We start from the raw sequence: 14,578 nt of genomic DNA, 5'->3' as shown, positions 1-14,578 counted from the left end.
CCATAATCTATGCGTGAAACACCCACCATATTTGAACAAAATTTGAATTTTACACATTCAGCGGACATGCCTGATACCAGTGTTTGAGAGCGGACTCAGCAGCTTGATTTTTCACCATTCTGAAAACTCAGTTTTTATACTTGAGCAGAATCCCCAAAAAATCCAGCCACAATACCTGCTTTGGCACCTGTTTGCATCTTTCATATGTGTAAGGTCCCAAACAAGGCTCACCATTAAGCTCACAGATTTCAGGCCATGGGGTGGAAAGTTATTAGGAAATGTAAATAATTTGACTACAGACTGCACCTTTTCAATGATTCAGCAGTCAAATCGTTTTTGCGACGTCACGATGGAGCCGCTCAAGTCTAATGTTGGCCCGACCGTGTGTTTGTTTGCATGCTAGAGTGTGGAGGTGCTAATCAGTCGTGGCTCGAGAGGATTTCTTGTCCCTGTTGTTGCTTTTCTGAGCTGTCCTGGCCAGGGACTGCCATTTGGCCGTTCCAACTCAACCCCCTTTTGCCTCCCCTAGAGCCCACCCCCTCCAGAGGCCCATTCACTCAACCATCCGCAGCCACTCTGACGTCCCCACTTTTGTGGCAAACTGAAATGAGTTTTGGTAAATACAGTAAGTCACTTGCAGAAAACAGGACAGGGTGAATTGGCTGCTTTGTCTGATGAGGATTTTGTTTTTTTCTCTCTTCCTACTTGGCAGCCAAAGAGCAACGGAGTTGCCAAGAGAAAGTTGCCCTTGTCACTTCGGAGGTATTAAGGCTGCAGGTGGTTCTCGGGAGGGTTTTTTTCCCCTCCCCTGCATTACGACTTCCAGCAAGCTCTGAATTAGAATAGTAGTCTGTAAAATTCAGGAAACATTTCTTTTTAAAGATGCTTGGCAAAGGACAAAGTGATGGAAGCGCCTCAGAGACGTCGAGACAAGTTTTACAAAGGTAAGAAAAGGTCCAAGTATAACCAGCCCAGCTAACGTGGTACACATGATGGCTGATTGCAATTAATAATTGTGTACATTTTGACACAGCGGTAATGACGATCATGAGTAGAACATTTTCATCAATAAATATGCTCTTATGTTACGAAAGATGAATTATACTTGCTCAGACGTGTCTGTCCGTTTTTTTTTTTTATTATAGTATTTGCTCAGGCCTGAGAAGTCATCATAAAGAAGAATATGAATAGAGTGTATACAATGTTAAATATCATTCATCAATATAAGCATAACAACTCCGCTTCCACAGCTCCATATTTATTACACTCTTTGTAAGCTTATTCTTGCCAGGTATTTTAAATGTTTAGTTCATTTGACAAAAGATTTTGGCAGTTATTACTGTCCACATTCATAGCTTCAAAATAATAATGGGGTAATTGATTAAAAAATACTGTGCATAGTTTTCACCTATACATAAGTAACTGCAATTATATTTTAGCAGGATTACCTGAACAGTACATCAATGTTTTTATTATGATGGCTAATGTGTACACAACAGCAAATGAGAACTTGTTCATATCTAATTCTAAATGCAGTTGCTCTAATGTCTTAGTTGCCGTTTCATGCATGAATGATGTTCTTCTAACGCACACGCTACAGTGACACAAAGTTGAAGAAAGGTTGTTTACTCTGGTTTGCCTTTTAAATGTTAATCTCCATCTCTGGGAGGGGGTGCCAACTGTAAATAAGGTATGCAGGATATGTCATGTCTTTGTGTGTTTAAGTGCAGTTTTGTACACGTGTACTACACTATGTAGCATACTGGATAAGTGAACCGTATGGATTTCGGACTCCAACCGTACGTTTGATTCGTTTATTTTGACAATGATGGTTCAGTAATTTGGCTTTATACTGTAAATGTGGGTGTAAAAGGGTGCTGGTACATGGATGTGTTCTGTTGCTTATTTTGAAATTATGTCTCAAAGGAGCTTTGTCCAACTTCATATTAAGCATATTGTTTAAAAAGAAAATAATGTAAAATACGTTTGTCTTGATTTTGAGGTCAAATCTCAAATATTTTCAGTGTCAATGAAGGCAGTTGGTCATTCAGTTTCAGAGTTTCCTGTCGTATCTTGTATCTTTTGTAGTAACAGTTGTTGTGTTACAAGTTGTGATTGACATAGAAATAAGTGTATCTTTTGAAATATACAGTAGGTCCATGTTCAAATCTTAAATAGTAGAAATAAAAAAGAAATACATGCAACTCTAAATCACTATGATCTCAGAAGGGAACTTTCCATCTGAAGTAATCACGAGGCCTCTAATGATCCTAAAAGAGCTCCTCAGTCTTTGTTGCACACGTTACACGTGACCACAAGCTCCGAACAGATTTTTCCTGTTTTCACTGATTGTGGTGCTCTTCAGCACGTTTCAATGATAACAATCCCACAGGAAATGTCAAACTCCATTACCCTGCATTTGATGCGCTTACTGAGCGTGACACACTTTAAAGGAGAAATCCATTGGTTTGCATTAACAATGTATCCATTAGGTCATGTAATATGTACTCTATTTTGACAATGTGATGTTAAATTCTCTCTCATTTAATAGTGTTTGTGGCCATTTTCGTGTGACGTCTTACGTGGGGTTCTAAACGCTCGATTACATGGGACACTATTATGCCCAGTGCTGATTTCTCGGCTTTATCCTCATCTGATGAAGAAATAGCAGTATCGGTTGATCGGGAAGATGGAGGAATACTTCCATACACAGCCGAGCCTTTGTTGCGTCACGTAACACGTCACACCTGCATACGTAGGTCATGTGACTCATGACAATGGCAGCGCCCCTGAAAATTCGTAATTGTCGATTTTAAAATAAATAAATAAATAAATAAATCTTCTCTAAACACTATTGAATGAGAGAGGATTTAAAATCATATTATCAAGATAGAATACATATTCCATGAACTATTGGATACATTGTTAATGCAAACCAGTGGAATTCCCCTTTAATGTGCCACCTATCGTCCTTGTCCCGTACTAGATCGTGTATGTTTGTGGAAGTTGTACGCAGACATAAAATGTATGCCAACGTATGTTGGCAGAGTTTTGTCATCTCGAGGTGTCTTAACACCAAAGTCCTACAAGGTTATTAACAAGAGCAGCTTTCTCTCACCTCACCTAGCCAAATGGTTGTCACGGCAGCAGTATTGGAATTGACGTCATTTTGCGACTGTATGACAGAACTTGGATTCCTTTGAAATCAAAAGCCATTCGCTTGAAGCAGAGCCAAATCAACGACTTTTATGTTTTGTTTTTTTTTTCCCATGTTACAGCTCACCGTAGATTGAAGAATACCCATGAAATGTAGGCTGTAAGGGATGGCTATAATATGTATGGGAATTAAGGTGATAATACTTGACCCTCACAACTACTGTACATCAAGAACTGCTAACTAGCAGTGTTCATACTCTATTTTTTTCTTGACCCCTGCTTACCACAAACTTAAGCACGTGTTCACGGCCGCGTTGACACGTCTGCTACTAAGGCTAATCTTGACATTACACACGTGATAGTTTTATGGCAGTGTGCCTGCCACAAGGGACCTGGCAAGGTTTCAAAGTTACTTTGGGCACAAATCAAATCCATTATAATCGTGTTTTTCATTGTTCTTTAAATATCGTCCTTCTGGTTCGCTTTCCACAAGGGCAAGGTCCCTCGTAGCGAAGCATAGCAGTTATATGAATTTAGAGAATTGACTTTGTTCACGCTATCCCATAAGTGTAACAGAGCGATTGTGTCGTCGTTGAAACATCCCGTTTTACATCCCGTACGCACACCGCTGGTGGGAACCGCTGCCGACAGCTTCAGCCGCAGCCATTGAAACACATGAGGTCACCCTCATGACACCGTGCATCACACAATGTGGGGGGCAGGAAAACAGGAACGCCAATTTACTGCCACTCACAGGTGCAAAATACACAAGCGCACATGTACACGCTCACAGTGAATGCTAGTGGATACCAATGAAACTCTGTTTGTCAGAATCTAATTCATGGTTGGTTCCTTTGACCTTAAGCAGATTGAAATTAAAAAATGTAATTAAATGTAGTTACTGCATCATCATTTCAAGATGTAAAAACTTTATACTGTATTGCTTCACACCTCTATCATTTGCACAATGGTCATTATATCAGTGTTACCACACTCCTGCTAAAGTCACCTTGTTTTTTATGTCATAAATGCACATTTTGTAATCGTGGCGTGTTTAAAGTAGAATTAGAGTGCTGGAGCACAATTACTTGTATGTGCGTGTTTTAAATATCTGGCCTGTAAAGATGATTCCTGTTCTGATTAGCTGTGATGTAGGCCAGCCATGCGGCCGCTCTAGAGGTCAAACTCAAGACCATATTTCCTCAAATAGAAGACACATCAAATTGAAGTTTTTTTTTTTTAATTATTTTTTTTTATTTTTTTTTTAAATGTTTTTTTTTTTTTTCAACAGTAAATTTCTCCCATTCTGAAACAGTTCCACATATAGTCCTATATTCAAAAGGTTATAAATGATTTAAAATTGTGGGCATTCATAGCCAAAGAAAATTGCCCACTGAAATATATTTCATATATTGTAACGGCAGTTTTATCAAAACCACGTGTTGTACAATTGACAACCGTTGCAACTGCATATGCATAAATTATCTTAGTCAATAAACCCATCGCACTCATGTCTATTTATAATCTCGTATCACTGAAGACATCCAATAGTTACTTTCACAAATTCATACATATTCATTCATACCTCAGAAATTCATTTTTGTAGTCTGCTATTGTGTGAATGCAAAGCAGCTGCTTCATCCTGGCACTTCAGCTCACAGATCCCTCTGGTGTATTGTAACAACACGAGGCTCTCTCCAGTGCCATTAACGGTAGAGACAGTTTATTTAAAAAAAAATAATAATAAGTTCTAACGACAAATTTCTGCATTTGTGTTAGTTCTCATGGGGGGAAAAAAACAAGTAATTGAAGAAAATTCCTATACATGCGTAAAATGTAATTAGCATCTTTAGAAAACAAATGATGAAAACTCGTGGTGAAAACATTTGGCAGTAAAAGTTTGAAAAATATGATTTTAGATTTTTTTTCCTCAAACAGTTAAAACCTTTTGATGGATGACAGCTACTAGTAACTCAAATACTCGTCAGCAAAATTAATTTAGTTTCAAAGTGAAATTCACTGAGTCATGTCTTCAATGTTACTGATCAAATTGTATCAAATTTGCCTCTACAAGCAAACGCGCATCAAGAATACAATCGTAGTGACCAATCGCTGCCGTCTTACCGTCTACGATGCGGATGTTGTAAGCACTGGCTTAAATATTAAATATGATTTCTCTTTTACAGCAATTAGCATTCCACAAGCATCTGTGGCCCCACCCCAGGGTTCCATGTAAATATTCTGAACAGTTTTTTGTTTACTTCCTAATGGACTCAACTTATTGCAATACAATTATTATTATTATTTTTGTGCTTAGCTGGTAACAAGTCAAGGGTCCAGTCCCCTTGCTGGCACCCAAAGGCAGCTCGAATAGCCCCCAGCCCACCTGCAACCATGACGACGACGCAATGCAGGAAATAGATACGTAATACTAATATTTATTTGTTATTATTTAAAATGGTTTGTAAAAATATAGTCCTCTCTGCCTGGTCCTCTCTTTAGTAAAGTAACAATAAGATGAGTAGGTTGAATTTAGCTTGAGAAATGCTTGCGGTTACGTGCAAATGTAAACGTGACTCAGGCTATTATAATGAATGAATTTGCAGGGTGATGATCTTCGACGTGATCCCTTCTAATCTTGGAATGGCAGCGCCCGCGCAAGCATTTACGGGTACATCAGAGGCAGACAGACGGACATACAAAGGCGGCGACATATGGTTTATTATAGATGAAGGGTTTACTGCAACATAGCCGGTTCCATAAATCAAAAGAGCGCGCAAGTCGCTGAGTGATTATTGAATTAAGGTTTGAATTTTGTCAGTGCCGTTGCGAAGTTGATGAGTGGACGTCTGGCTATGGCTATCTGGCCCTGTGACCAGAAGGAGACCGGCCACTCAAAAATGAAAACAAATACCAGGCCAACGCAAAAGAAGTGAGGAGTGATAATCGTCATCGTGTAATTACTCGTAATCATAAGCTCAAAAATGTGCGAGTGAAATGTGATTCCGCCGAAATGATGTGCGTAATTACTGTCACGGCTTCAGAGCTGCGTGTTTGTCTTGCCACTAAGCTTTTCAAAAAGTCATCTGGCGGCGGATTAAACGGTTAATTTGATGTCAAGCCTACTCATAACTTCATTACGTGTTAAGATACTTGATGCATGTGATGATTCACTGTGCCCAATAGCTTGGGTTCATATCGTAGCTTCCTCTTATATCTCACGCACATATTCATTTATCATCATTATCTAAATCCTCTACATATAAACCAAAAACTGGAGCAATTTATGATCAAATGCAGTTTAGCTAAAAACTTACAGCAGCTTCTCTGATCAACAATTACCATCCATCCATCCATTTTCTACAGCTTTTCTGGGTCAGGTCACGGGGGAAGTAGCTTCATCAGGGATAGCCAGATTTCCCTTTCCCCAGCCACTTCTTCCAGCTCTTCCAGAGGGATCCTGAGGCGTTCCCAAGCAAGCAGAGAGACATAATCTCTCCAGTGTGTCCTGGGTCGTCCCTGGGGTCCCTTTCCGGTGAGACATGCCCAGAACACCTCACCAGGGAGCCGTCTGGGAGATCCCCCAGCCACCTCATCTGGCTCTTCTCAATGTGGAGGAGCGGCGGCTCGACACTGAGACCCTCCGGATAACCAAGCTTCTCACCCTATCTCTAAGGGAGAGCCCGGACATCCTGCTGCGGAAACTCATTTCGGCCGCTTGTATCCTTGATTTTGTTCTTTTGGTTACGAGCCACAGCTTTTGCCCATAGATAGAGATAGAGAACAGATAAAAGATCTTATATCTCTGGGGTTAAGGCCACCGAGGAAGTTAAAAAGCTTCTCGGTGGCAAGGCCCCAGGGGTGGATGAGATTTGCCCAGAGTTCCTACCCTCACCTATGGGCACGAGCTGTGGGCCAAAACAGCCTCAGAACACCCAGACTCATTTTCCTCATGGGAAGGCGTGTTGGTGGAATCAAGGAGGTTTTCGAAGTGTTTTCCCCACCAACTCACAACATCACAAGTTGAGGTCAGCAGCACTATACACAGTGTTGACTTTGCACTGCTTCCCCCTCCTGAGACGCCGGATGGTGGACAAGAATTTCCTCAAAGCAGTCAAGTCGTTCTCCATGGCCTCACCGGACTCCTTCCACACCTGGGTTTTTGCCTAAGTGACCACCGAAGCTGTATTCCGCTTGGCCAGCCGGTACTGATCAGCTGCCTCAGGAGTCCCACAGGCCAAAAATCCCCGATAGGACTCCTTCTTCAGCTTTGACAGCCACCCTCACTGTTGGTGTCCACCAATGTGTTCTGGGGTTACTGCCACGACAGGCACTGACCACCTTACGGCCACAGCTCCGGTCGGCCGCCTCAGCAATGGAGGAGCGGAACATTGTCCACTTGGACTCAATGTCCCCCGCCTCCTCTGAGACGTCAGCAAAGTTCTTTCGGAGGTGGGAGTTGAAATTCCTTCCAACAGGGGAATCTGCCAGCCTTTCCCAGCAGACCCTCACAAAACGTTTGGGCCTGCCACGTCGGACCTGCATCTTCCCCCACCATTGGAGCCAACTCACCACCACCGCCCACCCCTCTCTTCACCCGAGTGTCCAAGACATGCAGTCGCAAGTCCGATGACACAAAGTCGATCATCGAACTGCAACCTAGGGTGTGCTGGTGCCAAGTGGACACGTGGACACCCTTATGCCTGAATATTGTGTTCAGGATGTACAATCCATGATGAGCACAGAAGTCCAGTAACAGAACACCACTTGGGTTCTGATCAGGGGGGTATTCTTCCCAATCACGCCCTTCCAGGTTTCACTGTCATTGGCCACGTGGGCATTGAAGTCCCCCAGCAAAATGATGGAGTCACCAGAGGGGGCACAAACACCAGTCAGGACCTGTCCCCCTACCTGAAGGCGGAGGGAGGCTACCCTCTCATCCACCGGGGTAAACCCCAACGAACAGTCCAACCCCTCTCAAGAGGAGTGATGCCGGAGCTCAGGCGGTGCGTAGCGGCGAGTCCAACTATATCTAGTCAGAACATCTCAACCTTACGCACCAACTCTGGCTCCTTCCCTGCCAAAGAGGTGGCATTCCATGTCCCTAGAGCTAGTTTCTGTAGCTGGCGATCGGATCACCAAGGTCCCCGGCTTTGACCACTGCCCAGATCACATCGCACCTGACCCCTATGGCCCCTCTCACAGGTGGTGAGCACATGGGAAGGGGGACCCATGTTACCCCATGGGTGCCGGCCCGGCCACCAGGTGCTCACATTTGAGCCCCACCTCCAGGCCTGGCTCCAGAGGGGCGCCCCGGTGACCTGCGTCCGGGCAAGGGAAACCAAGATCCAAATTCCATCGTCACAGGCGTTTTGGCGTCGTACTTTGTTTGGTCCCTCATTGCCATTGGTGACCCTACCAGGGGCATGAAGCCCCAGACAACTTAGCTCTTAGGATCATCGGGACACACAAACCCCTCCACCACAATAAGGTGACAGCTCAAGGAGGGGCCCAACCGTTACGTTGTTTGGAATTACTGGTCTGGAGGTGCTTTGTCAATACTGCACGGAGGACAATACTGACATAAACATCAAATGAGAAACAAACATTTTAATAGGTGCTCAATTGCATTTACGTGTGAAACAATAAGGACTGATTGCTGCTGATGCCGTTTCCGTTACATCCACGGTTCTATTTGTATTTGAACGTGTACTTTGTGAGGCCTGTCTGGAAAAAAAATGGCTGTGCTGCAGCACTTCATAACCATCTGATTTTGGTTTCTCTCAGTTTCACGACTCACTCGTGAAAGACTGACAGAATACTTGTTGCTGGGTTTTAGTGGCTCATGACACACGAAAGCATTACAGAATGGAGGCCTCGTAGGGTTTAAATGTACACGTGCTGCCCCACAATGATACTTGAGGCTGTTTTTAATTGAGTGCAATTGTTCGCACTTCTGTGTGGCTGCGGGCCGTCACCGAAAGTTCTGTGATTTGCTTTGGCAATATGATGCATTTAGACATGTTAAATGGCTAACTCTGGATCACGTTGCCCTTTGGTTTTTCACCTGTCTGAAGGCAGGGAGGGACGGTGGTGCGTTTAGGTGCTAGATTCTGAGTGGAATATTGTGAATATTGTCACAAGGTGTGCAGCGTATAAATGAACAGGCATGCCAGATTCCCAGTACTTGTTGAGAGCGTCAGGGATTGAACTGCAGTAACCTCCGCGCTCCACAAATGCCAATGTCACCACGGCGTAGACCAATGTTAATGAATAAAAATGATGGGTATGTGCCGGGTAGATCATGTGATATTTGCAAAGTTGTCAACAGCTGAGAACGATCACCTTGTGTCCTTGCTGTAAGTCTTAGAAAAGCGGTGGACACACCTTCAGCCTGAAACGTACACGTGTGGTTTTCTTTCTTCTCTTCCATTCTCACTTGCCATTTCCCTTTCAAGCGTTATAAAGTATTCAGGTGGGCCAATTATAACTCAATTTTTCAGCCATGTCTTGCTCAACTCAAATTATAGAGCAAAATCGTGGCGACAGTTCAAAGAGTTGACATGACTGAGTAACACTAATGTGATATATGGATTCAGTACATCCAAATTGTCCTAAAGTAGCTAAAACAATCTTTGACAATAATTTTGTAAAAGCAGTAATCACAGTAATGATTTCTCATAATTATCAACAATGATATAAGATGGGAAACAAATAACAAAATGCTACACTTTCTTTTAGGCATAGGTGAGTACCGATACCATACGGTATGAAGCGGATAACAACCTCATTTAAAGATATCGGCTGCTCGTGAAAGTTGTCAATACCGCCCACCAATAGAGGCAAAAAAACAAAACCAGAAAAAACAAGTCCTCCTCGCCAGTAGGTGACACTGTACTGCAGCGGTTTTACACCGCCAAATCGTGATGTGCATCTGAAAGAATTAATATAGATCTTTTTTTCACAACAATTAGGTTAATTGACATTTTATGTATCAAAATTAATAGTAGTATACACTTGGTATATATATTGGTATGGTGTATATTTATTAATAACATTTGTTTTTGACATTGAGAAAATGTAACACTTGGTTTTTTATTTTTTTACTTTCAAATTTTGATTCATGCTGCACATTAGGGGACATTTTATCGAACATTAACTTACTGCAGATGTCAGAGCAGATTAAAATCGAACCAAGATTAAAACTGTCAAATCGAGGCAAAACATTAATTTATTTTCCGTACCACTTATCCTCACAAGTGTTCCGGGTGTGCTCGGGCTGGCTATCCCAACTATCTTTGGAAGAGATAATGTTGTGATGAAATGTGCAATCTCATCCGTAACGTGTCCAGCGTCTCAATGCACTCGTGGTGACAGAAGAGCTCTGCTCTAATGGGATTTGTCTCCTGGGTGTTTTAAAGCAATTGGATACACCACAGCTGCATTTTTCAAATTATTCTTTTTCTTCATTCCTCTGTCACATTTAAACAAAATTATTTTCAGATTCCAGTGGTCCATGATTAAGAATTTACTTGTGTTAATCTTGTGACTCCAAGTAATTAAAAAAACAACAACGAACAAAACAACAACAGCATGGCACTTTGCCCAAACGACATTAACTTCAAGCTCTTTATTTTTTTCTGAACACATTTTTTGCTGCTTGGCTTGAATTTGTGACACGTTACAATGTTAAGAAAATGAAATTAGTACTGTATTTACAAAAGTAATTGCCAATATAATATATATATATGTATATAATGTACTTAATCCAGCACGTAGTGTAGGACTGCATGATGCGAAGTAAAGTGGGATCATGTTTGTGGGTCTGGATCTGCTCAGACACACATTTGTCAGTCAGTCGGTAGTTTGAAGATAGGGGGGGGGGCAGTTACAATCCCTGCCCGGCTGCAAACTGCAGAATGCAAAGTTTCTCAGTCTCGTCTTCTAATGCAGTGGTTCCCAAACTTTTGAATTTTTTGGTGGACTTCGGAAATTAATTAATATTTCTGTAAGTCATTGTTAAACAGATGCTTTTGCTTCTGAAGGCACTGGAATAGAATGTGAGTGAGAATGAAAATGAGATATGGAGGGCGGGTTATATGATTCAGGACTACATCACACCTTGTGGACGAGTTTAGCTCTGATGTTGCTGACCGCAGTCAGGGAAGATTCCGGCTTGATGTGTGCTGTATCTGCCCGTTATTACAAGCCCTACACCTGTTACACAAAGTGTTGTAATAACCTAAATAACGTCACCAACTTCAAAATGACATGTTTAACTGTGTGCAGGCATGCAGGCAGCAGGCTATAAATAGTTTCAGAGCAGCAGGAAAAGTTGTTGGTCAGCCTCGCCAACCTTGCCCACTCCTCACATTACTTCACTTCTCAGTCTTGGTGTGAACGCACATCTCCAAACTATTTGGCGAGTCCTGTTTGGAAATCATTGCCTGTCAAGTAATTAAATACCTTACCAGGTCTGGCTCGGGGTTTAAAAAAAAAAAATGAATACAAAAAAATGTGACGGATCAAATCTGAGACTGGAATGTCATTTTATGTCAAGTCCAACCAGGATGTTCGCAGACTCCCTCAGCCTGCTCTTAACACCGCTTTTGACACTCAGCTTATTGGTGGTCATTTGGGCTCTTTTTCATTCGCCATGTCATCAATTTTGACGCAGGCGCTAACCACAGAAAACCTGATAGCTCTGAAAATAGGTGGAGTGTTGATAAGCTATCGGGAAAAAACTCAGAATACACTGATGGGCGCCTGTACAGAATTACATTTATCAGATACAACTTTTGCAAGTGGTCCAGATGTTTAATTTCTTCTGTAACTCCATACATCAGAAAGGACGTAGTTGTTGGAACGCTCTTTGGGTTTTGCAGTCAGGTGCCAGCTGTCAAGGCAGAAGGTTTCCTTGAACTAGCACGTTTCTCAGTGACCTCAGTGTTCCATGGGACAGCATCCTCACGGTCAAAAGAATAGGTAACCCTCGGCGATCGTATACATGATGTTGTCATTTGTCTTGTTTATTTGTGACTATTCAGTCCATTGCTATACAGTGAAGAAAATAAGTATTTGAACACCCTGCTATATTGCAAGTTCTCCCACTTGGAAATCATGGAGGGGTCTGAAATTTTCATGCTGTGAGAGAGATAATCTAAAAAGAAAAATCCACAATACATTATGATTTCTTTAAAAAAGATTTATTTGTGTGATATTGCTGCAAATAAGTATTTGAACACCTGATAAAACTAAGGTTAATAATTGGTACAGTAGCCTTTTTTCTTTTGCAATTACAGAGGTCAAACGTTTTCTGTAGTTGTTCACTAGGTTTGCACACACTGCAGGAGGGATTTTGGCCCACTCCTCCACATAGATCTTCTCGAGATCAGACAGGTTTCTGGGCTTTCGCTGAGAAACACGGAGGTTCAGCTCCCTCCAAAGATTTTCTATTGGGTTTTGGTCTGGAGACTGGCTAGACCACGCCATATCCTTCTTATGGAGCCACTCCTTGGTTTTCCTGGCTATGTGCTTCGAGTCATTGTCATGTTGAAAGACCCAGCCACGACCATCTTCAATGCTCTGATGGAGGGGAAGAGGTTGCACCCCAAAATCTCACAATACATGGCTGTGGTCATCCTCTCCTTAATACAGTGCAGTCATCCCGTCCCATGTGCAGAAAACACCCCCAAAGCATGACGCTACCACCCCCATGCTTCATAGAAGGGATGGTGTTCTTGGGATGGAACTCATCATTCGTCTTCCTCCAAACACGGTGAGTGGAATTATGACCAAAAAGTTCCATTTTGGTCTCATCTGACCACAAAACTTTCTCCCATGACTCCTCTGTATCATCCAAATGGTCATTGGCAAATTTAAGATGGACCTTGACATGTGCTGGTTTAAGCAGGGGAACCTTCCGTGCCATGCATGATTTCAAACTATGACATCACAGTCACCTTTGAAACGGTGGTCAAAGCTCTTTTCAGGTCCTCTAGCCTGACCAAGTCCTGTCGTGTTGTCCTGGACGGATTCCTCACCTTTCTAAGGATCATTGAGACCCCACGAAGTGATATCTTGGATGGGGCTTCAATCCGATTGAGATCGACCGTCATGTTTAACTTCTTCCATTTTGTAATGATTGCTCCATGCTGCTTTGCAATTTCTTCGTAGCCCTTTCCAGCCATGTGGAGTTGTACAATTTTGTCTCTGGTGTCTTTGGACAGCTCTTTGGTATTGGCCATGTTACAAGTTTGAGTCTTACTGATTGTATGGGGTGGACAGGTGTCTTTATGCAGCTAATGACCTCACACAGGTGCATCTGATTCAGGTTAATACATAGAGTGGAGGTGGACCTTTAAAGGCGGACTAACAAGTCTTTGAGGGTCAGAATTCTAGCTGATAGACAGGTGTTCAAATACTTATTTGCAGCTCTATGACACAATTAAAAAAAATCGTACAATGTGATTTCTGGACTTTTCTTTTTAGATTATCTCTCTCACAGTGGACATGCACCTACAATGAAAATTTCAGACCCCCTCCATGATTTCTCAGTGGGAGAACTTAGAATATAGCAGGGTGTTCAAATACTTATTTTCTTCACTGTATGTCAAATATCAAAATGGGCCAAAACAAGTACCATGCAAAGCAGTAAAATTGTGACTTTAAACCTCTGGAGCTCTGATGATTTGCTTGTATACATGCAAGTTTAAATACTTACTCAAATAATTTGTGTGATTTTGGTGAAGGGGGGATAGATTTTCACCCACACGTCTTACAGATTTTAAATCAGGTTGTAGTCAAACTGTTTATAATGTTTATTGTGGAGCGAATCTTGCCTGTGGTGCCTCACTTGTTGCAAGGGTGCTATACATCAGGACCACCCTCACCTCCCTCCATTGTGACAGGCAAATGTGGGCCAAGGGAAGCTGACCCTGCTCTGCGTCACTCATCCCACACCCCATGTAAAGCACACTGGAGTACACGCATACTGACAAACTCACCCACCCCTCCGCCCCATCCTCACAATGAAGATGAGTGAAATTCAGATTTTCAGATGTCATTAATACAGTTGGGTCCAGTGTTACGGGATCAAGCCCAGGAGCCCAATTGAGAGCGGGCAACACCCCCCCCCCCCCCAAACACACACACACACAAATTCTCTATTTTAGATAATTATGACACCCATTTTTTTGTGCCGCTTATCCTTATCATCTGCTAGAGCCAATCCCAAATGTCTCTGGGCAAGAGACGATGTACACCATGAAGTGAGCGGTCGCCAGCCAATTGAGGGATGGACTCACATTCACACCTACGGGAAATTTAGTCTTCAATTAAACTTGCATGCATATTTTGGGGATGTGGGAGGAAATTGGAGTAACTGGAGAAAACGTTCACTTTGCCACTAATTAGAACATAG

General features: G+C 42.4%; 1 protein-coding gene across 4 annotated transcripts in view; it reads left to right on the top strand.

Annotated features, from left to right (window-relative positions):
- The first annotated feature begins 572 nt into the window (after positions 1-572).
- The window catches only part of rbm20 (RNA binding motif protein 20), a 35,745-nt gene continuing 21,739 nt past the window's right edge, over positions 573-14,578 (top strand). For 2 of the 4 annotated variants that reach the window (XM_061829920.1, XM_061829918.1), the window contains exons 1-3: positions 573-625; positions 713-762; positions 883-944. In XM_061829920.1, coding sequence (XP_061685904.1) covers positions 607-625; positions 713-762; positions 883-944 — 131 coding nt within the window. In that variant the 5' untranslated portion in view covers positions 573-606. Of the gene's footprint in view, positions 626-712; positions 778-882; positions 945-14,578 lie in introns of those variants that run through there. The other 2 variants (XM_061829919.1, XM_061829921.1) reach the window with 2 other exon arrangements.

The sequence above is a fragment of the Syngnathoides biaculeatus genome, chromosome 9 (assembly GCF_019802595.1).
Source record: "Syngnathoides biaculeatus isolate LvHL_M chromosome 9, ASM1980259v1, whole genome shotgun sequence".
Lineage (NCBI taxonomy): Eukaryota > Metazoa > Chordata > Actinopteri > Syngnathiformes > Syngnathidae > Syngnathoides > Syngnathoides biaculeatus.
This window is presented reverse-complemented; position numbering and strand designations above follow the sequence as displayed.